General features: G+C 48.1%; 1 protein-coding gene across 10 annotated transcripts in view; it reads left to right on the top strand.

The window, feature by feature from the left end:
• Positions 1-27,429, top strand: part of PRKDC (protein kinase, DNA-activated, catalytic subunit) — a 178,951-nt gene that overhangs the window by 101,806 nt on the left and 49,716 nt on the right. For all 10 annotated transcript variants that reach the window (XR_010936560.1, XM_067712375.1, XM_067712380.1 and 7 more), the window contains exons 59-69: positions 271-489; positions 3,772-3,884; positions 5,708-5,839; positions 7,571-7,750; positions 10,102-10,307; positions 12,171-12,309; positions 13,121-13,309; positions 13,877-14,101; positions 14,858-14,966; positions 16,354-16,465; positions 26,267-26,441. Coding sequence is in view for 9 of the 10 variants with exons in the window: in XM_067712375.1 (XP_067568476.1) it covers positions 271-489; positions 3,772-3,884; positions 5,708-5,839; positions 7,571-7,750; positions 10,102-10,307; positions 12,171-12,309; positions 13,121-13,309; positions 13,877-14,101; positions 14,858-14,966; positions 16,354-16,465; positions 26,267-26,441 (1,799 nt within the window). In the remaining variant the exon portion in view is untranslated. The remainder of the gene's footprint in view (positions 1-270; positions 490-3,771; positions 3,885-5,707; positions 5,840-7,570; positions 7,751-10,101; positions 10,308-12,170; positions 12,310-13,120; positions 13,310-13,876; positions 14,102-14,857; positions 14,967-16,353; positions 16,466-26,266; positions 26,442-27,429) is intronic.

The following is a 27,429-nucleotide window of genomic DNA, read 5'->3' on the forward strand; positions in this document are numbered from 1 at the left end:
TGGACAGTTAGTGTGGAACTTTTACGACACTGATGCTAGAAACCACGGACCTTAGTACCTTGTCGCAGACACAGTATCATTCTTAGGAGCAGGTGACATGTCTCCCGCTTCTCACGTTGAGGACACGGGAGCCCGCCGCCCGGGTCTTCCCGCGGGGACCTGGCCGGCTCCCGTCTTGGTCGCTGCTGCCAGGCGGCGGCCTCTGCTCTCGAGCGGCATGTCCCCGGCGTGTCCCCGCTGCCCTGACGCGCCTGTCACGCCTGTTTGCAGGGGGAAGAGGCTCCTGCCACTGGCTGACGGGGGGCAGCATTGACCCGCTGGGGGACGGCTCGGCCCCCGCCACCGAGTCCTCGCCCTCGTCCTCGTCCTTGCTGTTTGCCCACAAGAGGCCTGAGGGGTTGCGCGGGGCAGCCCCGAAGTCAGTGGGACCCGACTTCGGGAAGAAAAGGCTGTGCCTCCCAGGGGACGAGGTGGACAACGGAGCAAAAGGTAGGCGGTCGCCGAGGTGTGTTGAAACGCGCGCCTCCGTGAGCCTATGGCTGTCCCCGCGTCCCGGCCCCCGCGTGGCGCCCAGCACTGTGGAAGCACGGTTCGGGGTCCAGAAAGTGGTTGAGTAAAGTGGGCACAGCCCCGTCGCTTAGTGACTTTCTGGAAGTTTAGGGGTCACAAGAGGAGGTAGGATGTAGAGGCTGAGCCTCAGAGAGTTGAGGTCCGGGTGGGGTGGAGAGGGGTCAGGCCAGGCCTGGGCGGTGGGGAGTGAGGACACAGGCGGTCAGCTCGGGGCCGGGGCGGGGGCAGGTAAGGAGGCTGACGGGGTGGGCTGGGGGCCCTGGGAGGAGCCCCGGCTCAGGCGGGGAGCCAGCAGACAGGCCAGCCGCCCCAGACTCGCGGGAAGCGATGGCATCCGCCCTCGGCCAGGTCTCTCGTGCGGCTTCTACAGCTCCGGTTGGCGTTTTTATTGCCCCTTTCCTTTGGGTCTCAGTCACTCTCTCTGGCTCTGCATCCCCAGCCCTCGCCCGCCCCGCACCCACTTGTGGGAAGCGCGTGCCCTAGCCCTGGGCTCACGCACGTGCCTGAGCAGTTCACGCCTGAGCTGGGGTCACGTGGGCCTGTTTTCCTTTCTTGTGCAGTAATTTTTCCTGGGTATTAATGGCTACATTCTTTCTTTCTTTCTTTCTTTTTTATTGAAGTGTAGTTGATTTACAGTGTTGCACCGGTCTCTGCTGTACGGCACAGTGACTCGCTTACACACACAGAGATGCTCTTTTTTTATATTCTTTTCCGTTATGGCCTATCACAGGGTATTGAGTGTATGACTGTTTTCTTTTTCTTTTTTTACTTCTACCAACTTTATTTGCCAGGTGTCAGCCATTCAGGTTTCTAAACCAACAGACTTCTTTTCATATTTATATTTTTATAATTATGAAATATTTCAGATATAGACAAAATAAAAATAATATATTTGACATCCCTGTATCCACAGCCAGGCTTTACCAAATTTAACTTTTGCCACAATTACTTCAGTTAAAAAAAAAACCCTAAAGAAAAACTCTCCCAAATTGTATTTCACTCCCCTCCATAATCTTCCCAGAGGTAATCTTCAATCCTGAATTTTGTGTAGCTCATTTCCACAGATAATTTATGTACTTTTATTCATAACTTATATTCATAAAAAAGTAAGGCATTGTTCTGCATGTTTTATAAAATATTACAAAATGTTTCTATTTTCTACATGCACACTTTTTCTTCAGTATTGTTTATCCATATTGATACACATAGCACAAGTTTATTTTAAATCATTGCATAGGATTCAGTAGAATGAGTATGCAAGAGACTGTCAATACTCTGTTTATGGACATTTAGGGTTTTTTTTTTTTCTTTTCTTCCCCTTTCCTTTTTTTTTCTTTTCTTTTTTTCTTTTAGCTCATTATTTCAAACAAAGTTACAGGAGCAGCTTCTTGTGTACATGACTATTTTCTTTAGATGTTTGGCTTTCTACATATTTGTCCCCTAGTGTCCTCTGAGTTGCACAGCTGTTGTCTATGTGAAATCTCCCTTGAGCCTCCGAGTACTGCGTCCAGGCTGCTGGCCCCGGACTGTCCTTCCTCGGTCTGGTCCTCCTGGGGGGCACCTCCCCGGAGACCTTCCAGGGTAGGGGTCAGCACGGTGGCTCTTGTGACGCGATGCTATTCACTGCTTTGCAGGCACTGGTGCTTGTGGGGACAGAGCTCTGGGCTCTGAGGAGCCTGGTGTGGCCTCGTCATGGTCCTTTGTGAGGACAGGATATTTACTCTGGAGATGCTCTCAGGATCTTCTCTTTAAGACCAGTTTTAGGAAACGTCACAAAAGGGTCCTTAGGTGCAGGTCTGTTTTAGTCCATTTTCCTGGGCTGAGGAAGGCCCTTTCAGGCTGCTAACTCCTGTTTCCGGTTCTGGAATATTTTTGCTTGGGTGATTTTTTTTGTTTGTTTTGTTTTTGTTTTTCATTGCTCTAGACATTTTATTTTATTTATTTTTTAAAAAAATTTATTGAAGTATAGTTGATTTACAACGTTGCATTAATTTCTACTGTACAGCAGAGTGATTCAGTTACGCATATATATGTATGTATATGCGTTCTTTTTCGTGTTCTTTTCCATTATGAAAAGGGTTCCGTCCTCTCCCGTGGATGATTTTGATGATGATTTCCAAGTGTCAGTTTTCTCTTTTTGGGATTCTGTTTGACTATCAGACCTAATGGATTATCCAATTTTCTGTTTTTACCCTTTTTAAAAAATATATTTTATTTATTTATTTATTTTTAAATTTTGCCTGCGTTGGGTCTTGGTTGTGGCATGTGGGACGTTGAGGCACACGGGATCTCTTGTTGAGGCGCGTGGGCTTAGTTGCCCACCCCCCCGCCCCGACATGTAGGATCTTAGTTCCCCGACCAGGGATCGAACCTGCGTCCCCTGCCATGGAAGGTGGATTCTTTACCACTGGACCACCAGGGAAGTCCCTGTTTTTACCCTTTTCGTTCTGTATTCTGGGGCATGTCTTTAACCTTATCTTCTAACCTATACTTTCAAGTGATGACATCCTGTTTTTAGTTTCCATGAGCCTTTTTGGTCTCTGAACATCCCATCGGTCCACTGTTGCAATATCTACTCTTTCTGATAAATGATCATTTTTTGAATTTCTTTCCTAGACGGCCTGCTTTCAGCTTTTGCTGTTTTGCTATAGTTTGGTTCTGTTTTTCCTATTTGAAGCTTTCCTCAAGCGACTGGTGACTTTCGGCTTTTTGCTGTGTTCCAGCCAGGGCGATAAACAGTGTCTGGAGTGGTAGCTGCATGTTGGGTGTGTGCTGACTGGCCTCCACCATGGCGCAGAAGCCCCCCTTTTGTGCTGGTTGGTTCCCTAGAGGCCAGATCTCCACCCTCCTGCCTGCAGGCCCAGGGCCTGGTGCCGGGGCGGCCCCGGGTTCCAGGAGTCCTCACAGCCCCCAGGGTTTCTGCCCCAGCCTTGCGTCCCCGAGCCCCCTCCGCTGTCCCCGGGTGCTGTCTGGCCTCTGCCGGTTCTCTCCGCACGGCCCTCGGTCGGCACCGAGGCGGCACGACTTGCTGTTCGCCAGCTTCCCGAAGTGGTCAGCGGTTTCCTGTGCGGCTTTGTTTTGAGAACAAAACTAAGGGGAGGTAAAAGATGGAGCTCAGAGACAGCCTCGCTTTTGTGTCAGGGATTCTGGGGAGGAGGACAAAGTCGGCCGCGAATAACCAGCCTGTTTTCTGTTCTTCAGGTCCAGACAATCGGGCAGAAATATTGCGATTACGCAGACGGTTTCTAAAGGACCGAGAAAAACTGAGTTTGATTTATGCCAGGAAAGGTGTGGCTGAGCAAAAGCGAGAGAAGGTTTGTGTCTCTTTCTAGCATTTGATCAGAAATGGCTGTTGTCTGTCAGAGGACGTGTGCCAAGGACACAGGCTCCCTGTCGGTCTAGAGTCCGACTGTGGCGGCAGCCCACTGGGGGTACCCTGAGCTGCTCCGGTCCGCCCTCCCCTCGGGGGCTGCTCTCTCTGGACAGACGGGCTTTCTCCTCACGGGACCGCCCGTCCCCCTGGGGTCCCGCCTCCCAGCTTCAGCCCCTCTCGACGCCGAGGCCGGAGCCCTGACCCAGCTCGGGACCAGCAAGCCGTTGTGAGCAGGGGGTGTGCTGCTGGAGGTGCCACGGGGGTGGGCGAGGAGAAGGGCTGGGGCTGAGCTGCCCGCTGCAGCCACGCGTGTGGCACGAACCGGTGGCTGGACGTTCCTCAAAATGTGGATGTGACGGGAGAGTTTGTAGCCCTGGCTCCAGTGCGAGATACAGATCAGTGATGAGGCCCAGCTGTTACAGGGCCAGATTGTGAGTGAAAGCCCTGTCTTGTTCTAACTCAGCTTAAATCCTCAGCCACTTAACTTCCAAATTTGAGCACGGGGTGGTCGAATGGTTCCCCTGGGTCTCCTGTGGAAAGAAAACGTGCTTTCACCTCCCTCTCATCCCTGTAACTGTGGCAACCAGCGCAACTAATGCAACACTTCAGGCCTGTCGCCAACCCCATTCCACCGGAGGCGTTTGAGCTGCGAGCCCCTCGTTCAGTCTGAATCCTGCCTGGGCTTCTGGGGAGCCAGGAGCGGGCTTGGGGGCATAGGCACTGGGCTGACCCCCGAGGGTCTCAGGGAGAGGGTGGGGATGACCCGCGCTCGGTGTTGGGCGCGCTCGCCAGCTGGGGGCGTGTCACCTGAGTGCTTGATGGCAGAGCTGTGGTCCGGTGCGTACAGCAGACAGAAAGCAGGGGCAGCACCGGAAACTAACCAGGAGATGAGCACGCTGGGGAGCCTGTTAAAGAGGCCGGGGCGGGGGGCTCCGCAGAGACGGTCCCTGCGGAGGGAGCAGCTGCAGAGGTGCGTTCCCGGCAGCGTCGCGTGGGCCCCGTGTGGGGAGAGCAGGGCCGGCAGGGTGGGGCTCATCGCGAGGTTTGTCAGACTGGAAACACAGCCTCTCGTTTATGGCTTTAAAAAGTTTTAAATCAAGTTCTCTGATTTCAGAGAAACTCAGATTTCTTTGTAATAAATATTTAAATAATCTTCACTGTTCATCTGACAGTGGTTTTTGTTCTGGATTTATCATTTGCCAGACTGGTAAAGCGTAGTGACTAAACCGTCTTGGTTAGAAATTGTCATTGATTCACTTTTTTTTTTTGCAAGAGATTTTTTGATGAGGACCATTTTTAAAGTCTTTATTGAATTCATTACAATATTGCTTCTGTTTTCTGTTTTGGTTTTTTGGCCACGAGGCATGTGGGACCAGGGATCGAACCTGCACCCCCTGCATTGGAAGGCAAAGTCTTAACCGCTGGACCGCCAGGGAAGTCCCTGATTCACTTTTCTGTTAGTGGTGGGCGCTGACAGTTTCATAGCTCGCACGCTACTGGTATTCTTTTTTTTTTTGCGGTATGCGGGCCTCTCACTTCTGTGGCCTCTCCCGTTGCGGAGCACAGGCTCCGGACGTGCAGGCTCAGCGGCCATGGCTCACGGGCCCAGCCGCTCTGCGGCATGTGGGATCTTCCCGGACCGGGGCACGAACCCGCGTCCCCTGCATCGGCAGGCGGACTCCCAACCACTGCGCCACCAGGGAAGCCGGCTACTGGTATTCTTAACTGAGAATTCTAATCCTCCTCCGTTGCTAACGACTGTAGGAGATGAAGAGTGAGTTAAAAATGAAGCACGAGGCCCACGTCATCCTGTACAGAAGTTACCGTCGTGGAGACCTTCCTGACATCCAGATTCCGCACAGCAGCCTTATCACCCCCTTGCAGGCAGTGGCCCAGGTCGGTGCTGGAACCCACCTCATGCTCGCAGGGCTGCCTCTGTGCAGGGCAGAGGTGCTGATTTGTCCCACACGGTGGGCTCAGTGAAGGGCCTTGTCCCGAGTCATGGCTCTGCCGCTTCCTAGCTCTGTGAGACCCTGACACGGGGTACCATCGAGACACTTTGCTCTGGGCCCAGTGTCTCTGTGTGCCAGTCACACACTGAGTCTGTTTTTCTCACCAGTAATGTCAGTGGGAATGAAACAGTGTGTAAGTTGCTAAGTCACTTAAATCATTGATTATACAAAATCCTCTTTCGGGGGAGGATCGAGAGAGCGACAGTGGGATCAGTATCCTTCTCTGGTAATTCTCTTATTAGCCGGGGACGGGGAGTACTTTTCTCAGACATTAGGGGATAAGTGTACTGGGAGTGAGTGAAGTTTTCTCACTGAATTCTCTGACAGAAGCAGGATATTTATCCCTGCAAAGTCTGATTAAGGTTTCTTTGACTTTAATTGAAGTACTGTTTATAATCGAAGGGTATCATATATATCATGTAATATATGACTATGCTATAGGTGCTGAAACATGATGCCTTAGCACTTAACTGGCAGTACTAATGTTGATGATAGTGATAGATTATGTCTGTGTAGCCCATTACTGCTTGGTAAGATTTTTGTTTAAATAATTACAGAGTGACAGGAATTTGCAAAAATAGCCCAAGTCCTGCGTCCCCTCCCCCAGCTTCCCTCCGTGGGGACGGCTCACGTCACCGGAGCACCTGAGTGAACCCCCAGTGTGACCAGATCACAGACGCGCGAGTCCCACCACTTTGCTGCAGCACTGTTGTGTGTGTGTGTGAGGTTCTGGGCCGCTTGTCCCACGTGCAGATTCACGTGTAGAGGAAGGAATTTGTGCACAAGAGTCAGTGGGTGTAGACGTGGAAGCCCCCTGACAGACTAAGTGGACCCCACGTAGCAGAGTGAGAGGCCCACCTGGCAGTAACCGTCTCTGTGGAGTGTAACGACGGGCAATATTTATTTTCTTCTTGTTTCCTGATGCGTATTTTCTAAAATTTTATATAAGAACCATTATGACTTTTTATAAGACAAATACATTACCTAAAATAGAGTAATGACCAACATAAAATAAAGAAAATCAAATTATAGTTTTTATTCAGAAACAGCTTTTACCAAACAAAATAATTTTAAAATTTTATTTATTCTTGCTTTCATGCCTTCATTTTAAAAATGTAGACGCTGCCTGCTGGGAGCCGTTCTCAGCACTGGGGTCTGTGCCCGGGGACAGCGGGAGGGACGGGCTGTGTCCGTCAGTCTGGCCACCCACCACGCAGGACGGAGGCGGCTCCTGCTGGCGTCAAGGGATTAAATGGCCACGGTGACGGGGCTCTGGCCTGTCGTCTAAGCTCAGGGCCGTTTTCCAATGTCTCCAGGCTGCTGTCAGTCCCCAGGGACAGCCCTGTGTCCCCCTGGCCCGGGGCAGGGACCCGCAGGTCCAGACTCACGCAGGACTTGAGCCAGCTTCTGAGTCTGTACTCTGGGTCCGGAATCCGTGCCATCGTGCCTTTTATAAGATGTGTCAAACAGATGTGCTGGGTTAAGTTCCGAATCCTCCCCGTCGACGGCTGCGGCTGTCGGCGTGGCCGTGTGGGCAGCGGCTTGTGTGTTTGGGTTTGGCTCCGGTGCTGTGGGTGAGTCACCCCGGTCTGTGCTCCTCCGGAATGTCCTACAGAGGGATCCGCTCGTCGCGAAGCAGCTCTTCAGCAGCCTGTGCTCCGGGATCCTGAAGGAGACGGACAAGCACAGGACCGCGTCTGAGAGGCGTGGCGCCACCCAGAAGCTGCTGCAGGACTTCACTCACTTGCTCAGCACCACCTTCCTCTTCTTCCCTCCGCTTGTGTCCTGTATCCAGGTGAGGCCGCACGCGCACTGTCTCCCGCCCTTCACACGCCGGCATCTAGCGACTCCGTTGGCTTCTTAGTTGAAACGAGGGTTTTAACAGAGCACGTGTCCTGTGATGGGGCCGCTTCCTCCCAGATGGTTAGACACAATTTATTTGTATTAAAAAAAAACTTACATATGATGGAGTGATGAAATCAAACTTGACATAAAATTGTTCAGGTCTTAAACCAGCCAGTCCCCTCAGTGTTCTGCTCGCACCTGCGTGTCGCACGGCGCCCAGTCCTCCTGCCGGCCTCTGGGGACATGGGTGCAGCCCGTGCCTGGCTGTGGGCAGGGGACGGAGGCACAGGCGGGCTCGGGCCAGGCGGTAAACAGGCAGAGGCGGAAGGGCACGAGGGCCAAGTGATGCAGAAGCCCGGGGTGGTGCAGGCTGAGGAGAGGCAGGTCGGCAGGCCGCCTCTCGGCCGGGGTGGGCTGTGCACTGTCATGGGCGCTGCGAGGCCGCCCTCAGAGAAGGCTTTGAAGGCTGTGCTCTTCGAGCAGAGAACTAGTGTAGACAGACTTTTGTAGGACTAAACACACTTACTGGAAGATTACTCTTTCATGTAAGAAATGTTTTCTTTGCTGTTCAAACCATGGATCGTTACAAAAGTCCCTAATAGAAAATCCGTTGGATTCATTTCAGTATTTTTGTAACTAGTTACCTCCCTGGAGTAATTTAAAAATTACATTGTTTAGTGTTATTTATCAGTAGCTTTGGTTTGCAAACTGATTGGGTAATAAATCCGGAGATGAAGTACTTAGTATTCTTACTTCGTACTTTTTTGTTGTAGCGTGAAACTGTTAATACAGTTTGTTTTTATATACTCTATTTTTATTGGTTTATAATTTACAAGTAGAATTCCTTCATTGGTTTTCTCCTGGTGATGCCAAAGACAAGACTTGAGAAGTTATATTGAATCAGCCGGTATTTCAAAATAAGTTTCTCTTTACATTTTATCCCGAAGCAATTTTGATTTTTAAAGATTTAATTTTATTTATTTTTTGCTGTGTTGGGTCTTTGTTGCTGCGTGCGGGCTGTCTCAAGTTGCGGCGAGCGGGGAGCTACTCTTGGTTGAGGTGCACGGGCTGCTCATTGCGGTGGCTTCTCTTGTTGCGGAGCACGGGCTCTAGGTGCGCGGGCTTCAGTAGTTGTGGTGAGTGGGCTCAGTAGTTGTGGTGCGCGGGCTCAGTAGTTGTGGCGTGCAGGCTCTAGAGCGCAGGCTCAGTAGTTGTGGTGCGTGGGCTTCTCATTGCAGTGGCTTCTCTTGTTGCGGAGCACAGGCTGTAGGCGTGCAGGCTTCAGTAGTTGCAGCACGCGGGCCCTGGAGCACACAGGCTTCAGTAGTTGTGGCTCACGGGCTCTAGAGCGCAGGCTGAGTAGTTGTGGTGCACGGACTTAGTTGCTCCGTGGCACGTGGGATCCTCCCGGACCAGGGCTCGAACCCGTGTCCCCTGCATTGGCAGGCGGATTCTTAACCACTGCGCCAGCAGGGAAGTCCTGCTGTGTTGTTCATGGAAATAGAATTTTGTTTGGATTTTCTTTCCTGTACCACTAGCTCCTGCTAAGAGTGACAAGCATTTTTGTTTGTTTGCTTGCTTTGGAGAATCTGTGTTCTTCCAAGACCCCTGGTGTTGAATTCAAGTGGGCTCGGTGGTAGCCGGTCAGTCTCAGTGAGGGTTCCGGGCCCAGCAGCTTCGCAGGGCGGGAGGCAGGTGCCCTTCCACATGTCCATGCAGACGCAGGTCTGTCGTCATGAGATGCTGTCCTACTAGCCATACTGTTCTCTCTATTGGTTTGGGGCTCACTTTTCGTTATTTTTGCGTATACAGAACTCTGAAATTGAGAGTTACAAAGTAAAGGTCAACATGATAATTCCCGAAGCCCTCCATTCCGTGTTGCTGAGCACGTGAGCCCCCGGGGTGGGGAGACGTGAGGAGGCTGCCAGCTAGTGGGGGTGAGCGCACCTACTCTGCAGTGACTGGGTGTGCGATCTTTGTGTCTCAGATGCTCTCCTCGTCTCTCCAGGGTATACGTTCCGGGAAGCTGCGGTTGTGGTCTGGACATAGAGCAAATGTGTAAAACTCTCACTGTCCGCTAGTGACATTGTTGCTCTCAATTAATCCTGGATTGGAAGTGTGCAGTAAGGAGAGATCATTTCCTCCTCTGAGCAAGTGGGGGAAGGCTTAACAGAATCACCGAGGAGCTTGTGCTTTCTCCACCACGAATGTCAGACCTTCGTGCTTAGCAGAACGAGGTCCTCGCTGGCAGAGGTGGCTGGGGAGCCGTGGGCTAGAGGGCTGCTGTGTCTGTCTTCGCAGGAGGTCAGCTGCAGACACACCGACCTGCTGAGCCTGGACCCGGCCGTGGTCGGCAGCGCCGGCCTGGCGGGCCTGCAGCAGCCGGGGGCCATCCACCTGCTGGAGGAAGCGCTGCTGCACCTGCTGCCCCAGGAGCCTCCTGCCAAGCGCGCTCGGGGCAGGCCCGGCCTCTCCCCCACCGTCGGCAGATGGATGGAGCTCGCCAGGTACGCCTGGGCCCCGACCCCGCTGGGGCCGAGGCCGATATATCTGATACAGTTACTTCGTTTATTTGGGAAAAACAAATTCTGTTTCGGTTACGTGAGGCTTTATCATAAGAAAGCCAGTGCGTAATTCTGAGGATGCTGGATTCGGGTGAAATTTCACTTGCGCTTCTTTTCTGTGACACTGGTTTTTAGGTCTTCGGGTTCTGGATGTAAGAGTGGAAGTGAGAGCGGGGTTTCTTGCCTCGCCGCTGTTGCATGGTCGCTCCTGTCTCTCTGAACTGAGTGCCGTGGTGGGTAGCGAGGCGCTGCGCCGGGTGCCGGCAGCAGCACAGCGCGGGTTAGACACCGCCAGCGGCGCGGGCGGCACCCTGGGCAGGAGGAAGGGCCTCTGCGGGGGCTGCTTCTGCCCGTGGGCGTTCTTACCCTCTTGTGTCTGGCATGGCCATGGGCAGTAGTGACGCCTTGTGCGCTTGGGAATTTCAGGGGGCAGAGTCTCGGGTCTTGGGTGTTGTCTGGATAAACGAAGCACACAGCTTTTAAGGGCCTAAACTTTTAAACATTTTTTTTCTAGCTTTATTAATGCTTCCTCACACTTTTTATATTATGTTTGTGCATTCCTTTCAAACAGAATTTTTTTTTTTAATATTTATTTACTTTTAATTGTTCATTTGGCTGTGCCGGCTCTTCGTTGTAGTGTGCGGGATCTTTAGTTGTGGCATGCGAACCCGCTCTTAGTTGCGACATGCATGTGGGATCTAGTTCCCAGACCAGGGGTTGAACACGGGCCCCGTGCATTGGGAGCACGGGGTCTTTGCCACTGGACCACCAGGGAAGTCCCACATCATTGTTTTGACCACGGTACAGCGTATGTGGTCCAGGGACCGGGGGCCAGTGTAGGGTGGACCTAAGGCTGGTGTGTTTTCTGAATTCCTGGAGAATGCTGGTAGCTTCGTCTCCTCTTGGACTCCTGGGCCGTGGGCTATTTTCCCACCTCCCTACCTCTGCCTCTGATTTGTTACCTTTAACTCCCCATGAGCAGGGCAGTAAGAGAGCTATAGCTATTAGATTTTTTTGGTCTAAATTTGGAGTCAGTGGGCTCTGAAAGAGAACCCGTGGGGCTTTTTTGATGTAATAAACACGTGAAATTTCATACCCAGGGAAGCACCAAACTCAGGAAGACCAGGAGGGGAGTGGTCCTCAGCTCGGTGGTCAGGCGACTGCAGGGTTAGGAAGAGAGGACATTTGTGTGGAGACTCAGAAGGTGGGAAGAAGTCTCTAGAGAGAAGGGAACGAACTTACTGAACACTTGAGACTACCTTAAAGGGGGAGCTTGGCTGACGGACCAGCAGGTTTGTGTTAACGGCAGAGATGAATGCTCTAGCCCGTGTCCAGGCTGTCAGTAGAATCGAGAAGACCATAGAACGTGGAGTAAAACGTGGCATCTCTAGGGCCAGGACTAATTTACCTGCTTTGGGGTTCTTAACTACATTCCAAATTTTAGGACTAGACAAGGATTCCAGATAGGTTACCACAGATAAGAGCAGTGTCTCAGCAATGAATTAACACAGAACAGGCGCATTTAATGAGTCAACTTACGCATTGTAAACCTGTGATTTTCAGATTTTACTTTAAACGCGCTGTAGAATAACTCCTGCCTTCAGTGCGGCTAAAGTAGTAAAACTTAATGGTAACGTCAAAACTTGTAAGATTTCGTATTTTTACAAAACAAGAATAACGTATCTTTTTTGGTTAATTATAACATATGACATCTTGATTTAATATCATTTCATTAGAGTAAAGACTTAAAAAATACTGGGGCATTCATTGATTTGGACTTTTTTTTTCTTTTGGTTTGTTTTATAGGCTGTACAGGTCGATTGGAGAGTATGACACCCTCCGTGGTATTTTCAGCAGTGAGATAGGAACAAAGCAGATCACACAGGACGCGTTACTAGCAGAAGCGAGAAGTGATTATTCTGAAGCTGCGCGGCTGTATAACGAGGTAAAGTTGATCTCTAGCAAGTGCTAGTTGCTTAAACACTTTTGTTCTCTGAATGGAAAAATTGTTAGCTTTAGAATTTAGAGCTTCAAGTATTTCAGCTTTTATTCCTTAGAATTTACACAAAGATTAGCATCAGAAAATGGCTTCATAATAACCGCATGTGAGCTAAGTATTGTTATCCCTTACTCTTTTTAAGAAAACGTCACTGAATAAAAGAAAGCATGTTTTACCAAGTACGATAAAATTGTAAGATGTTACTTCAGTATCTGGTATTATGTAATTGCCATTTGAGTAGATTGTGTTCATTCAGGAAGTAAAAAATTTATAAAGAGGTAGGTAAGAGTTGGTTTTGGGAACATGACTGAAGTTCAGGTTTGTGTTTGAGCTACCGGTGGCCGAGTGTGGATGTGTAGCAGGTACATACGTGGAGTTCAGGTCTGCGGCCTGTGCGAGAGATCCAGGTGGTGGAATCTTCTGCAATTTTCTGTAAACGTCTTATTTTCTAATTTTCATTCTAAGAACTCTGTGAGTAGTAAATAATCTGCAGTATTTACATCAAATTATGGGTCATTTAAGTCTTCAGCTTATTCACTGGCTTCATTGTTAAGTTTCCCAGAGACGCGGTTCCCTCTTGGCTGGGGTTTTTAATACTCATTTGACTATTAGATTCCACTCAAGTTACTCTGTTTTCCCTTTTTTCTCCTCTTGTCATAGATCTGGAAATGGTTGTTCTTAGTACGAATGTTACACAGCCTACAGTGCAAATGTTTTCATTTGTACTGTTTGCAACTTTGTAAAATAATCTTACCAGGCCCTCAATAAACAAGAGTGGGCAGACGGTGAGCCCACGGAAGCCGAGAAGGACTTCTGGGAACTTGCATCCCTCGAGTGTTACAACCAGCTTGCCGAATGGAAATCGCTGGCGTACTGCTCCACGGCCAGTGCTGACGGTGAGGGTGCCCCAGATCTCAGCAGGATGTGGAGTGAACCCTTCTATCAGGTGTGTGGGGTCATGTCTGAGGTCACGGAAGTAAATGTTTTAGATGGTCAGGTGTGCTCTCATCAGTCAGGTTGTTAGAAGTGTTCAAAAACAGGGCAGTAGTTGTGCAGCATTAGGATATTTATACGACCAGACACCCCCCAAACTGTGTAATAAACTGCTCACCGCTTTTAGCTCAGCCTTTCAGAGTGAGCGGAGGCCTTTAAAAATGAACGTCAGCATCCCTGGCGTGACCACCAGGAGAACATTTCCTGTTGTGTCTGCGCGGCATTGCAGTCTCGCTGGGCCCGCCTGGCCCGTCCGCACTGCTCTCCGCGGCTGTGCCTGGAGGTCCCTCTCTTTGTACCAGACGTCCAGTTGTCTTTCAGCTACAAGTAGTTGCCATTTTCTGTAGACCGTGTTCCTATGTATTTTGTGGTTATAAAATGAACCACTTTAGATGAACTTGTTTTAAAATTTGTAGCCTTAGGTGCTTTAACATTTGAAGCATTAAGCACCATCACTTTGGCACCTGGACCTATAAAGTGACACCAGAGATGCCGTGGTGATGAGATTCTTGCTACTCAGGAGACCTGCCTGCCACACATGATCCGCAGCAGGCTCAAGTCCCTGCTCCGTGGGGAGGGTGACCAGGCCCTGCTGACCTTCGTGGACGAGGCGGTGACCTCGGAGCTGCAGAGGGCCCTGCTCGAGCTCCGCTACAGCCAGGAGCTGAGTCTCCTCTACCTCCTGCAAGATGACGTCGACAGGGCCGAGTATTACATCAGAAACTGCATTCAGATGTTTTTGCAGGTAATATGACATCCCAGCCGGGGGTGTGCCATCTCTGTGACCTTTCTGACATCGGTAAACTCCTGGGTGGGAATCACAGCAGCAGGTTCCCCTGACCGACCGCGTGACGGGCCCACCCTCCTCGCGTCCTTGTTCCCCTGAGGCCTGTGCACACCGGCCTTGGTGCTGGGGCCTTTTAGTGCCTTTCTCTGTTTCAGAAAGTTCCGCGTCTTGTGTCCCCGTGGGGTTTCCTTTCTCTGTGGACGAGCGCCTGAGAGCAGAGGCCCCGCCAGTCCCGGCTCTGTGTTCTCCTTTGGTGTCGGCTCGTTCTGTTGTGAAAGCCGTGTCTTGTGTAGAGTCTGTGAACATCTGTCGTTGCCATATATGGACGGTCACTGTCTTTATTCTGCTTTTCAAATGTGTTTGAGGTTGAGTAGTACACTCGAAGTTTATCGAAGAAGAAAGATTGGCTTCTGTAGTTGGCAGTTTTACATTATAGGATGTTGTGATTTTTAAGAATTGGTGGCAAATAGAGGCAGCAGTACCCGATTGTATTACTTTTATTGATTTTGTTGAACTGAAATGCAGTTGAAAACCTAAATTAAAAAAGAAAATTACACCATTTGTTAATTGCTCCCATGACCTAATTATTAACCACTCTGAGACGTCCTGTGTAACTGATGTGTTTATAGGGTAGCTGCTGTTTCATGTTGAGAACTGTGTTAAAATCTAATGCGGTAAGTTGACTTGTAACCAGTGCTAACTAACTTCTTTCAGAATTATGCTAGTATTGATGTCCTCTTACACAGAAGTAGACTCACCAAGTTGCAGTCTGTGCAGACGTTCATAGAAATCCAGGAGTTCATCAGCTTTGTTAGCAAACAAGGTAACGTTCAGTTTATACCTAACTTGGTTTTCTTTTATAATTTCGGAAGAGCTTTGGCTTCTGATCTGTTTGCCTAGTGATAGTACATGTTTCTTACTGTATGGGTTAGAAACTGCGTTGGGTTTATTTTACAAATGTATGTATTTGGGATTGTTGAGGTAAGTGTTTAACATGGTCAAGCGCGATTCTGGGCACTGGAGAAGCTTCCAAGGAGTAGTGGTCTGACGCATGGCACCCACAGAGACAGAGGCAGGTCCAGGGCCCCATGAGAAACTGGGGTGACAGCACCCGGCCGGCAGGACCCCGAGTTGGGCGTGGTCGGGAGAGAGGAGCTCGCAGAGGACCGGCCTGACCCTGAGGTGCCAGAGCTTCTGTCCTGGGTGCCAGCTGGTACGGTGAGGCCGAGGGCGGCAGTGCCCGGACCTGGAAGGCCTTTCTGCCGCCGACGAGTAGGTTTTATCCTGGTGCTGATGGGAGGCCACCCAGAGTCAGAGGTAACGTCTTGACTGTAAATCTGAATTTCAGTTTTGTAGGCTTTTCAGAGTACTAATAAGAATTGGTATTCAGAACTATCTACCTAGCTGTTCTCTGTTTTAAATTTGGAGAATGATGTTTCAAGTACATTATTATTAACAATGTCCTATCCTAGGAGCTACGTTGATCTCTTTTCTCTACATTTTCTAGTTTTTATAACAGCCTTATGAGATGTAGACCCTTTCTTCTCGTTTTGTAGGGCATCAGAGATTAAATAACTTGCCTAAGCTAATACATGAAGGATCCAGATTCTGAGCTCAGGACTGTGATTTAAGCTGAAAGAAAACCAAAGCTTTAAAACATTAGCAGTGTGAAATTTAAATTTCATGAGGGTTATCATGAATCCCTTTACCGAAGCCCTCGAGGCCAGGTCTTTTGGGGGTTATCTCCAGCGACCTAGTGTGCATACTGGGTTGGGCCTTGTGTGCAGTGGCCCGTCAGCCCACGACTGATGGCTGTCCACCGCCTGGGTGGGTGTCGCCACGAGTGGCGTAAACAGACTGTAAGTTGCCCTGTGATGATTCAGATCAGATTTTGCACACAGGAAAATTGGCTGCAACTCTGTGAAAAACATGTCAGTTTTCAGTGCTTTTTAGATTTTGGAATCGTGGATGGAGGATTGTGGAGCTGTGCTAAATGTAAAAATTGTGTATGTTTATTTCCTCATCTTCCCTCTATGGCCCGAAGAAATTGAGTTTTAATGCCAGAATATTTAAAATATGGTAGCTTTTGCTCCTGTTGTGAAAGATAAGACAAAACGTTTAAATTTGGACAAGAAACTTGACAGCTGCGCTTTGTAAGGTGGACTGGTCACTGAGCCGTGGACATAGTCACACTCTGATACTATTTTTAGGCAATTTGTCATCTCACCTTCCCCTTAAGAGGCTTCTAAAAACCTGGACAAGCAGATACCCGGATGCTAAAATGGACCCCATGAACGTCTGGGATGACATCATCACGAATCGGTGAGATGCTGAGCCTTCTGAGTTGAAGGTGGTTTCTTTTTTGAAGTTGCCAGAATAGCTTTTCTCCCAAACTGTGGTTTAGACAAATGTGGGGTCTGAGCCTCGTGGGCCAGTTTGCACTGAGGTTGTCCTGGCAGTACTCTCCGTGCGTCTTTGTGCCCTGGTCCATTCCGTGCTGGGCGGGGAGTGAAGGCAGGGGCGTCCCCTCTGCTCCTGTCTCAGGGCTGAATGTGGGCGAGTGACATGGCGGCAAAGAAGATACTGCTTAACAACTTCTTGTTATTCTGTTATTATAACCTGGACTTTTGACACTCCCACCTCCTACCTCCCAGCTCTGTTACGTGCTGTATTCATCACTTCGCCGGATCTGAGATTCTTTTCCTCACCTGTAACGGCCCTGGTTAATCCTAGGCAGGTATTAACTATATGTGTCGGAGAAGAGGTAATAGAGCCAGAGCGGTTGTGAGTTATTTTATTCAAAAACACACAGTCAGTAGGACTGAAGGACTGTGACCCCACGTTTGGCATTCTTGCCGTTGGACCCTGTTTCCTCTGATACTACAGCTTTTTAAAATTTTACTTTTTATACTTTTTATTTTTCAAATTTTTTACTTTTTATTTTGAGACAAGTTCTTACCTATAAAAAAGGTTACAAGAAAAGTGGAACTCTCCTGTGTACCTTTTACCCAGATACACTTTTTTTTTTTTTTTAACATTTTTTAACATGTTGCCGCGTTAGCATTTTTTTCTCTCTCTCCACATACATATATTTATTTTCGGAACCATTTGAGGGTAAGTTGCATACATCTGTTTCTTTACCTCTTTGTTTATCGGTGTACCTTTCCTAAGAAGAAGAGTATATTCTTAGAACCACAGTGCGGTAGTAGCTTCTCTGTTTTCATTTTAATCCACAGCCTCAGTTTCAGTTCTGTCAGTTGTCCCATTAACGTCCTTTAAAGCAATTTGTCTTTTAAGACAGGATCCAGTGCAGAGTCATGTACACATCTAGTTGATGTATCTTTTTGGTCTCCCCTAATCTGGACAGGTCCTCATGACACTGACACTTCTGGGGAATCTTCTTCAGTTTGGGTTTGGCTGTGTGTCCTCCTGATTATCTTCAGGTGAAACACCCATGGCCAGAATGCCACTGACGTGGAGTATTCGTCCTGCGGTTTCACATCTGGAAGCGCAGAGTGTCCACCTGCCTTTTACTGGTGGTAGCGGTGTTGATTGCCTGGTTAATACTATGTCTGGTCTTGCTGGTGTACAAGCCCTGTTTTCTCCTCTGCAACTAACAAGCAGTGTGGGAGATGTTTTGAGACATGCCTGTATCCTGCTTCTGATGAGACCTACTCCTCCGTGTTCTGTGTCTGTGGATGACTTTAGCCCAGACCAGCCTTGTGCCGGGTCTTATTGTGGCAGGTGGGCTCCTTAGTTGTGGCTTTCCAGCTCCTTAGTTGCAGCATGCATGTGGGATCTAGTTCCCTGACCAGGGATCAAACCCCGAGCCCCCTGCATTGGGAGCACGGGGTCTTAACCACTGTGCCACCAGGGAAGTCCCTCCAGGCTCATCTTGCAAAATTATCCTCCTGTGTTTCCTTCTAGAAATGTTGTAGTTTTAGTTCTTACATTTAGGTCTATGATCCAGTGGAAGATTTTTTTTTTTTTTTGCGGTACGCGGGCCTCTCACCATTGCGGCCTCTCCCGTTGCGGAGCACAGGCTCTGGACGCGCAGGCCCAGCGGCCATGGCTCACGGGCCCAGCCGCTCCGCAGCATGTGGGATCCTCCCGGACCGGGGCATGAACCCGCGTCCCCTGCATCGGCAGGTGGACTCTCAACCACTGCGCCACCAGGGAAGCCCCACGTGGAAGATAATTCTTGTAGATGGTATGAGGTAGGGATCCATGTTCACTTTTTCCATACGGACAGCTAGTTGTCCAGTCCCGTTTGTTCAGAAGTCTTACTTTGTGTCACTGAATTGCCTTGGCACCTTTTCTGGAAGTCAGTGACGGTTATGTCTGTGGGTCTGTTTGAATGCTCTGTTCTGTTCCTTGATTTATATGCATATCTGTTCACAATATCACACTGTCTTCATTACTGATGCTTTATAGTAAGTCTTAAATCAGATAGGGTGAGTTCTCCAACTTTGTTTCCTTTATGAAAACTGCTTTGTTTATTTTAGGTTGCTTACATTTTTATATACATTTGAATATCTGCTTATCAATTTCTACCAGAGAAAAAAGAAAAACAGAGTTTGGGATTTTGTTGCCTCTAGATCAACTTTGGGAATTGCTGTCTTAACAGTGTAGAGTTCTCCAATTCATGAATATGGTATGTCTCTCCGTTTATTTAGGTCCTCTTTAATTTCAAAGATTTGTATTTTTTCCATCTGGAGATCTTAGCTGTCTTTTGTTAGATTTGCTCCTAAGTATGTATGGTTTTTTCAGCACTGTTGTGAACGGAGGGTTGTTTTTTGCATTGTATTTTCTGGTTATTTGCTGTTCATGTACTGATTTTCTGAAAGTTTTGTTTTATCATGAATGGTGTTGAATTTTGCCAAATGCTTTTTCTGCATCTATTTAACTGATCATGTTGTTTTTCTGTTTTATTGTGTGTGTGTGTCTATAATATTGTTCAAATCTGCTATTTCCTTATTGATTTTCTGTCTGGGTGATCTGTCCATTGTTGACAGTGGTATTAAAACCCCCAACTATTATTGTATTGCTGTTTATTTCTCCTTTTAGCTCTATTAGTATTTGCCCTATATACCTAGGTACTTCGTTGTTTGGTGCATAAATATTTACAATCGTTGTATTTTCTTGACAGATTGGCAGTTGGCCCCTTTATCATCATGTAATTACCTTCCTTGTATCTTTTTACCATTGTTAGCTTAAAATCTATTTTGTCTGGTATAGTATAGCTACCCCTGCTTTTTTTAGGTTACCATTTGCTTGAAATATCTCTCCCACTCTTGTCAGTGTGTCTTCAGAGCGAAAGTGAGTGTATTGTAGGCAGCATATCGTTGGAGATCTTTTTTTTCTTTTTTCTTCCGGCCCCGTGCCTCATGGCCTGTGGGACCTTTGTTCCTGACCAGGGATTGAACCTGGGCTACGGCAGTGAAAGTGCTGGGGGTCCTAACCACTGGACCGAGACGTAACTCCCTGGATCTTGTTTTTTTTAATCGCTTGGAGAATCTAAACCATTTACATTTGAAGTAATTATCAGTAGGTAAGGCTTACTGTTGCTATTTTTGTTGTTAATTGTTCTCTGACAGTTTTGTGGGTTCATTGCCCCTTGTTGCTTACCCTGTTCTCTTTTTGTGTGATTTGATGGATGACTTTTTGTTTGGTGTGCTTTGACTTCTTTATCGTGATCTTTTGTGTGACTACTATAGTTTTTTCCTGTGTTTACCACAAGGCTTACGTAAACTATCTTGTAACACCTGATTTTAAGCTGATAACAACTTAACTGTGATAACATTCTTAAACTTTATTATGCTTTTGTGTCCTCATCCCTCTTACATTTTAGGTTATTGATGTTACAGTTTACATATTTTTATATCATGCATCCAATACCAGATTATTGAAGTTATGGTTATATTTAATACATTTGTTTTTTAAGTTTTAAACTAGAGTTGTCAGTGAATTACATACCACCACTGCCATATTAGAGAATTCGACTTTGGTTTTATATTTGCCATTACCAGTGAGTTATATACTAACTTCATATGTTTCTGTGATGTTAATTAACATCACAGTTCTGCTTGAAGAACTCCCTTTAGCTTTCTTGTAAGGCAGGCAGGTCTGGTAATGGACTCCCTCAGCTTTTGTTTATCTCTTCTTCATTTCTGAAGGACAGCTTTGCCAGATACGGTATTCTTGGTTGACAGTTCTTTTTTTCTTTCAATATTTTGAATGTATCACCCCATTCTCTCCTGTCCTGAAACGTTTCTTTTGAGGACTTTGCCTATAGTCTTACTGGGTGGAGGGTGGGAGGGTTCCCTTGTGTGACATGTCGCCTTTCTCTTGCTGCTTCCAAAAGTCTTTGTCTTGGACTTTGGACACTTCAGTTGTAATGTGTCTCGGTGTACCCCTGTTTGGATTCAACCTAGTTGGGTTCTTTTTTTTTTCCCTCCAAATATTTATTTATTTATTTGGTTGCACTGAGTCTTTGTTGCAGCAGGTGGGCTCCTTAGTTGCGGCAGGTGGGCTCCTTAGTTGCGGCAGGCAGGCTCCTTAGTTACGGCAGGCAGGCTTCTTAGTTGCAGCTCGAGGGCTCCTTAGTGGCAGCACGTGGGCTCCTTAGTTGTGGCTCGCGAACTCTTAATTGCCACAAGCATGTGGGACCTAGTTCCCTGACCAGGGATCGAACCCTGGCCCCCTGCATTGTTGGGGTCTTTTGGGATTCAAGGATCTGGGTGTCCATATCTCTCCTCAGGTTAGGGAAGTTTTCAACCATTATTGCTTTAAATGTACTTTGTCTTTTTCTTTATCTCTTCTCCTTCTGGGATTTTTATAATGGGTGTGTTGTTTCTCTTACGCGCTGCTACACTCTTTTTCATTCTGTTTTCTTTTGCTCCCCTGACTGGATAATTTCATTGAATCTGCTGCATGGTTGAATCTGCTTTTGAAGCTCTCTGTTGAATTCTTCAGTTCCAGGATTCCTGTTTCTATTTTTTGATGGTTTTTGTCTTTTTGTTAAACTCTCGTTTTGTTCATGCATTGTTTTCCTAATGTCACGTAGTCGTCTGTGCTTTCCTGTAGCTCACTAGCTTCTGTAAGTGGGTTATTCTGAACTCTTGTCCACAGCTCACAGAGCTCCATTCTTTAGGGTCAGGTGTGGAGCTTCGTTAGTCTCCTTGGGTGGCATCACAGTTAGCTGATTTTTCGTGATCCTTGGTTCCCTACGTTGGTATCTACGCATCTGAGTAAATGGTGTTGTTCAGACTTTGCAGAGATAGTCTTTCACCAGTCAGCTCAGCCTGGGGCTCTGGACGTGCCAGCTGGTAGCTTCCTTGGGCAGGTGGGACCTGCTGTTGTGTATTTGGGGTGAGGCTGCTGCCTGAGCTCTGAGGTTGGGGGTCGGGGTGCCGCTGGCCCAGGACAGTTGGGTAGGACTGGGGTCCTGCCCCAGCGCAGCTGTAGCATGGCTCTGTGTTGCCTGCATTCTCTGGTCAGGCTTCCTAGGTGGCCGGGACTGGGTGCTATGCTCAGCAGTAGGTGGGGTACTGCCCCGGGGGGTCGGGGGAGGCAGCCAAGCTGGCCCCAGGGCCAGCATAACTCATCGTTTGGGGACCCAGATCAGGCGGGACCGCACAGCGAATTCCCTGGCTAGGCAGGCCACCGGTTTGACTCTGCAGACGGGAAGGGAGAGGCTCCAGCACCACTGTACACTGGGCTGTGGGGTTTCCCCACGTGCTCTGGTGAGGTTCCCCGGCTAGGCGAGCTGAAGGCTCTTCGGCAGGTTGGTTTCCCTGCCCGTGCGCGAGGGGCCACCATGCAGGCCCCCGGCTGGCCAGACTCTTGTTTGGGAACCAAATGGAGCAGAACCGTGAGCCAAGCTCCCTGGACTGCTGGGCCGGAGTCCTGGCTGTGTCCACCGGCAGGCGCTCTGAGCACGTGCTGCTGTGAGCAGGGTCGCAGGGTGGGCTATGCAGGTACCCCGAGCTCCGGCTGGGTTTCCCAGTCAGGTGGGTTGGGCTGTGAATTAGCTCCCTGCCCAGGCAGAGGGCAGAACACGCTGCAGGCCAGCAAGGCTCGTTGTTTGGGTCCTGAATCGGGCAGACGCGCGTCCTGCCCAGCTCCCTGGTCAGACTGGGCCACCGTGTCGGCTCAGGCACGTGAAGCCACTGGTCAGCATTTCTGCTCGGGCTCTGCTGGGACTGCCTGGCAGGATCCCAGCCCTGGTAGCTGTAAGCCCCACCCCATCTTCTGTCATACCCTGAGCCCCGCGATGCCTGGGAGGTGAGACCCACAGCCCTGGGCTTTCCTCTTCCCACTGGAGAAACCGTAGACTCGGGGGCCCTGGCTGCGGTCCCAGTGCGGCTTCTCGCACCCTTCAAGTGGGGTCCCTCCCAGTCCCTGGGGTGTGGGGCTGTTTTCACCTCATCCCCATGTTGTGGGATTTTCCCAGTGCTGTCTTGTCCTTGAGAGTTGTTGGTTGGTTTTCCTGTGAGGGGGACCGAGGTCGAGAATGACCTGTGTCACGATCTGGATGATGTCACTTATCTTTGCTGTTTGTGGTGTGGTGACATCACTTGTCTTTGCTGTGTTCATGATGTAATATGTTGCTTTTTTAAAAAATTTATTTATTTTTGGCTGAGTTGGGTCTTTGTTGCTGTGCACGGGCTTTCTCTAGTTGTGGCGAGCGGGGGCTACTCTTCGTTGTGGTGCGCGGGCTTCTCATTGCAGTGGCTTCTCCTGTCGCGGAGCACGGGCTCTAGGTGCGCGGGCTTCAGTAGATGTGGCTTGCAGGCTCTAGAGCGCAGGCTCAGTAGTTGTGGCGCACGGTTTTTGATCCATGGAATAGTTAGAAGTGAGTTTTCTGTGTCTCTTATTTATTGATTTCTGAATTAGCTCCTTGTGGTTATAAACACACTGTGGTTTCAGCCTTTTGAATTTATTGAGACTTGTTTTATGACCAAGTGTATGGTCTACTTTAGTAAACATCCCATGTGCACCTGAAAATCCTCTGTATGCTGCAGTTCTTGGACTGCAGAATGTTTATAATTTTCATTTAGATCGAGGTGGTCAATTGTGTTTTTCAGATCTTCCATGTCTTTAGTGATTTTTTTGTTTAGTTCCATCTGCTGTTGAGATTGGGATTTCAAAACCTCCTACTGTGATTGTAGAATTGTCTGTTTGCCTAATAATCAGTTATTAGGCACATACATGTTGATAATTGCTGTGTCTTCCTGATGAAACGTGCACTTTAGCTTATGTTGCAGTAAAGACATATTGACGTGTGTACTTCATGTGTATATGTGTGTGTGTGTGTGTATATATATATATATATATATATACATACATGAAGTAACAGTGAAAATATTAACAGATAATATATTTTTGCTCTAAATAGTCTAACATGATTCAGAACTTATAAGGAACAGTCTTTTATACTCACCATTTCTTTTTCTTTCTTTCTCTCTCTCTTTCTTTTTTCCTTTCCTTTCCTTTCCTTTTTTTTTTTTGCGGACGGGCCATGCTGCATGGCATGTGGGATCTTAGTTCCCCAACCAGGATTGAACCCGTGCCCCCTGCAGTGGAAGGGCGGAGTCTTAACCACTGGACCACCAGGGAAGGCCCTGCACTCACCATTTTTGATGCTTATCATTTGTTCCTGAAGATCCAAGTTTTCCTCTAATATTTCCCTTCAGCTGAAGATTTTCCTTTAGCAGTTCTTGGAATTCAGGTCTGCCTGTGATGAATTCTCTTGCTTTTCCTTTGCCTGAGATGTCTTTATTTCACTTCATTCCTGAAGAATATTTTCTCGGGGTATAGAGTACTGGGGGATCATTTGTCCTCTATGTTTCAAAAGGGAAGGTCATGCTTGTTCAAATGGTTATTCCCCAATATGTAATGTGTCATATTTGGGGGCCAGTGTCAAGATTGTTTTTTTAATTGTTGGTTATCAGTTTAATTATGATGTGTCTGTGTATGGTTTTCTTTGAATTTATCCAGTTTGAGCTTCACCAAGCTTCTTGAATCTGTACATATATGTCACCAAATTTGGGAAATTTTCTGTTATTGTTTCTTCAAGTATTTTTTTTGCCCCAATTTTTCTTGTTTGTGGGATGCCAATTACACATATATTAGACCTTTTGGCATTGTCCCACAGGTTCACTTTCATTCAATCTTTTTTCTCTTTATTCTTCAGATTAGATCATTTCTGTTGATCTGTCTTCAAACTCACTGTCGTTTCCTCTTTTAATTCTGTCTAGTGAATGTTTTATTCCAGGTACTTTTCAGTAAAATTTCTATTTGGCTCTTTTTACACTCCCTCTCTGCTGAGATACCTACTTTTCGTTTATTCCATGTGTATTTTTCTAGACCCCTTAGAGATGGTTAAAATAGCTGTTTAAAGGTCCTTGTATGACCTTTGCCGACCTATTGGTCATCTCAGAGTCGACATCTGCTTACTGTCCTTGTCACTGAAAACAGGCACACTTTCTTGGGTTCTTTGGATCTCGGTGAATTTTGGCTTGTGTCCTAGAAAGTGTGTAGACTGAGCCCCTTTACAGCTCCCAGGGGACGTGGGCTGTTCTGACCCTGCAGCAGCCAGCCCCTTAGACTTGCACCTGGGCTCTCGCTTTCTCCTGGCTCAGGTTTCAGTTCAGCTCTCGAGTCAGTCCTGCACACGTGCCCGTCGCGGGGTAGCCACGGCCCACGCGGCTTCTTGTTTGGAGCTAGAGGCTCCCTTGTCCACTCTCTCCCCTGCAGGGTTCCCTTTGCAGCCTTTGGTTCCTCCGGGCACAACACAACAGGGCTTGCTTCTTTCAGAGTCTTCGTACTCAGGCTGCCACGCTCCACGTTGTGGTTGTCCTTGTGGCAGAACTGGGAGAAGACAGAGAAAAGCAGGACACTCACCACAGTGGCAGAACCTTCTCCTGGTCTCCGCGTCCTTGAAGGTGGCCGTCTCTTGCTGACCCTCAGACCCCTGGGTGGTTGTGATTGCATACTACCCCGTTTCTAGCCGTCACCAGCAGAAGGGCGGCTGTGGCGCCTCCTGTGGCCTCACCAGAGCCAGGGCTCTGTCACTTTTACCAAGATGGCTCTTTCCGGGCTCCTTCCTCCAAGGGCTGACACAAGAGCATGGCGGATACCACCTTTGTTTCACCTGTGCCCTCCCTCTGGGACTTCCTGGCTACTCTGCCTCGTGGAGTGGAATGCACTCTTCTCGCTGGTGACGGCATGTCCTTGTCCCCTGCTGCCCCACTTTCTGGGAGCCCAGGCCCTCGTTCACGCCGCAGGGTGACATTCCTGTTCACGCGTTGCTTCTCCAGGTGTTTACCCAGCACCCAGGGTCCACCACCTTTGCTTGTTTAGCTCTTGGGAAGGAAGTGGGCACTTGCGTGGTGGTCATGGGGTCAGGAGCACAGGAGCAGATCCGTGGCTGGGGAGGCTGCTTGTTGGGAAAAAATGAAAAAAATAAGCAAGAGAGGTGTGAGACTTGCTAGTTTATCTGGCTACAGTGTTTCTAAGAAATTGAAATTAGTCCGCAGATGCACAGAAAGTTAGTTGATTATTAATTGGGGTGAATTTTGTATGTTCAGGTCCTTTGTCCGTGTTACTGACAATGAAAATAATGAAACTAGAATCATGGGAACCAAGTCAAATATGTAAATCATGATACAAATAAGAATAACCTTCTGGCCGTCCATGTGATACAGCCGTTGTTCTCGGTGGTGGTAACCTGCCCGCTGCTTGACACTGTCCACGTATGTGACGAAGACTTTAGATTCAGAGATAAAAGGAGAAAAATGGTGTTGACTCAACATGGGGTGTGCTGTCCATTTGTTAAGAGAGCAGGTTGCGAGTGTGAATACTTTACTTTGTGGAGGTGGAAGCAGTAGATGCTGTCTGGAAAATTGTGTTGAAATACCCTCAGTGATCTTCCAAGAGCTGGTTAATTAAAATGGGGGTTAAGTCCAGTTCTGAGAGTGTATATTTATAGTCTAAAAAATGAGCAAAATTTTAACAACTGTAGAATTTCTGTCTGAATGCTGTCCAGCAGCTTCCTGAATGTCAGAGATTTCTTTTATGAGTCCGGCATTAATTCTTATTTTTCCTTGTTTCATGTAGATGTTTCTTTCTCAGCAAAATAGAGGAGAAGCTCACTCTTCTTCCGGACGATGGTGGTGTGAGTGAAGATGCGGACGGGACGGGCGTGCAGGCTCCGGAGGAAGCTGCTCGGTCTCTGATCGCCAGCTGCAGGTTCTCCATGAGGCTGCAGATGGTGGAGAGCGCACGGAAGCAGGTGGGCGCGCCCGGGTCACGGACGATCCAAAACTGGCGTTCTTTAAACTTAGCTTTTCTTTAAAATCTGAAGCTTAGAGATAGTTGAGTAGTTAGTATTTTTTTTTCTCTATAAGGAAGTACACTTGAAGAAATACTTACTTAAAAATTTCCAGAAAGCCTCTAAAGTTTATTATACACTTGTTAATCATTTCAAAATGATTATTCTCTGCTTTACTTATAAAGAAAAGGTTTTCTCTTGTTTAACAAAATGAATGCTTGCCAGGTAGTAACAAATTATATTTAGGTTTAGTTTGTGGAAATCTATCATTTGATAATAAGGTCCTTTCTTGATAAAAGTGCGGTTTGCTTAAAAGTCGCATATAAGCATTTCAACTGTATTAAATTATATTTTTCATGTAATTAAATCATATTTGGATATACTAGGGGAGCTTGCTGCTTTAATGACCCTATATTGATTGCTATTATAAAGCAAAGAATATTATTCTAGTACAAATAATTAATATTTGTTTTGTGGGTTTAAAGGCTCATTTATAGGTGTTTCTTTGAGATGGGTCTTGTATCAGGAATTTTTATATTTCCCATAACAGCAGCCTAAGTGAATAAAGGAAGTAATAACTCTGTCAGTTCCCTGCGTTCAGTTCTGGACGAGCTGGCCTTCAGATGCTCTCAGATACTCCACCGAGGAGGCCCTGCCCCCTCGCCTGGTCTCCCCAGGCTCTCCCCTTGAAGTTGTGGATGCTGTGGGTGTTTCAAGTCGTGCCCCCTCCCCACTTTCTGGACTCAGGTAGTGTCTTCCCTCACTGTTTCCTGCAGAGAAAAAGGAGATGCTGTTTTTCCAGCAGGCCCTGGCCATTTCGCCCTCCATCCCCTCAGCTCCGGGTGCAGCAGGGAGTGGCCGGGGCCCGGGGCTGAGGTGGTGCATGTGGCCTCTCAGCAGGAAGTGAGGGGCGCATCCCGGGGCGGGGGTGCAGTGGGTGCTCCCCGCT

Source organism: Pseudorca crassidens, chromosome 17 (genome assembly GCF_039906515.1).
Source record: "Pseudorca crassidens isolate mPseCra1 chromosome 17, mPseCra1.hap1, whole genome shotgun sequence".
In the NCBI taxonomy this organism is placed as follows: domain Eukaryota; kingdom Metazoa; phylum Chordata; class Mammalia; order Artiodactyla; family Delphinidae; genus Pseudorca; species Pseudorca crassidens.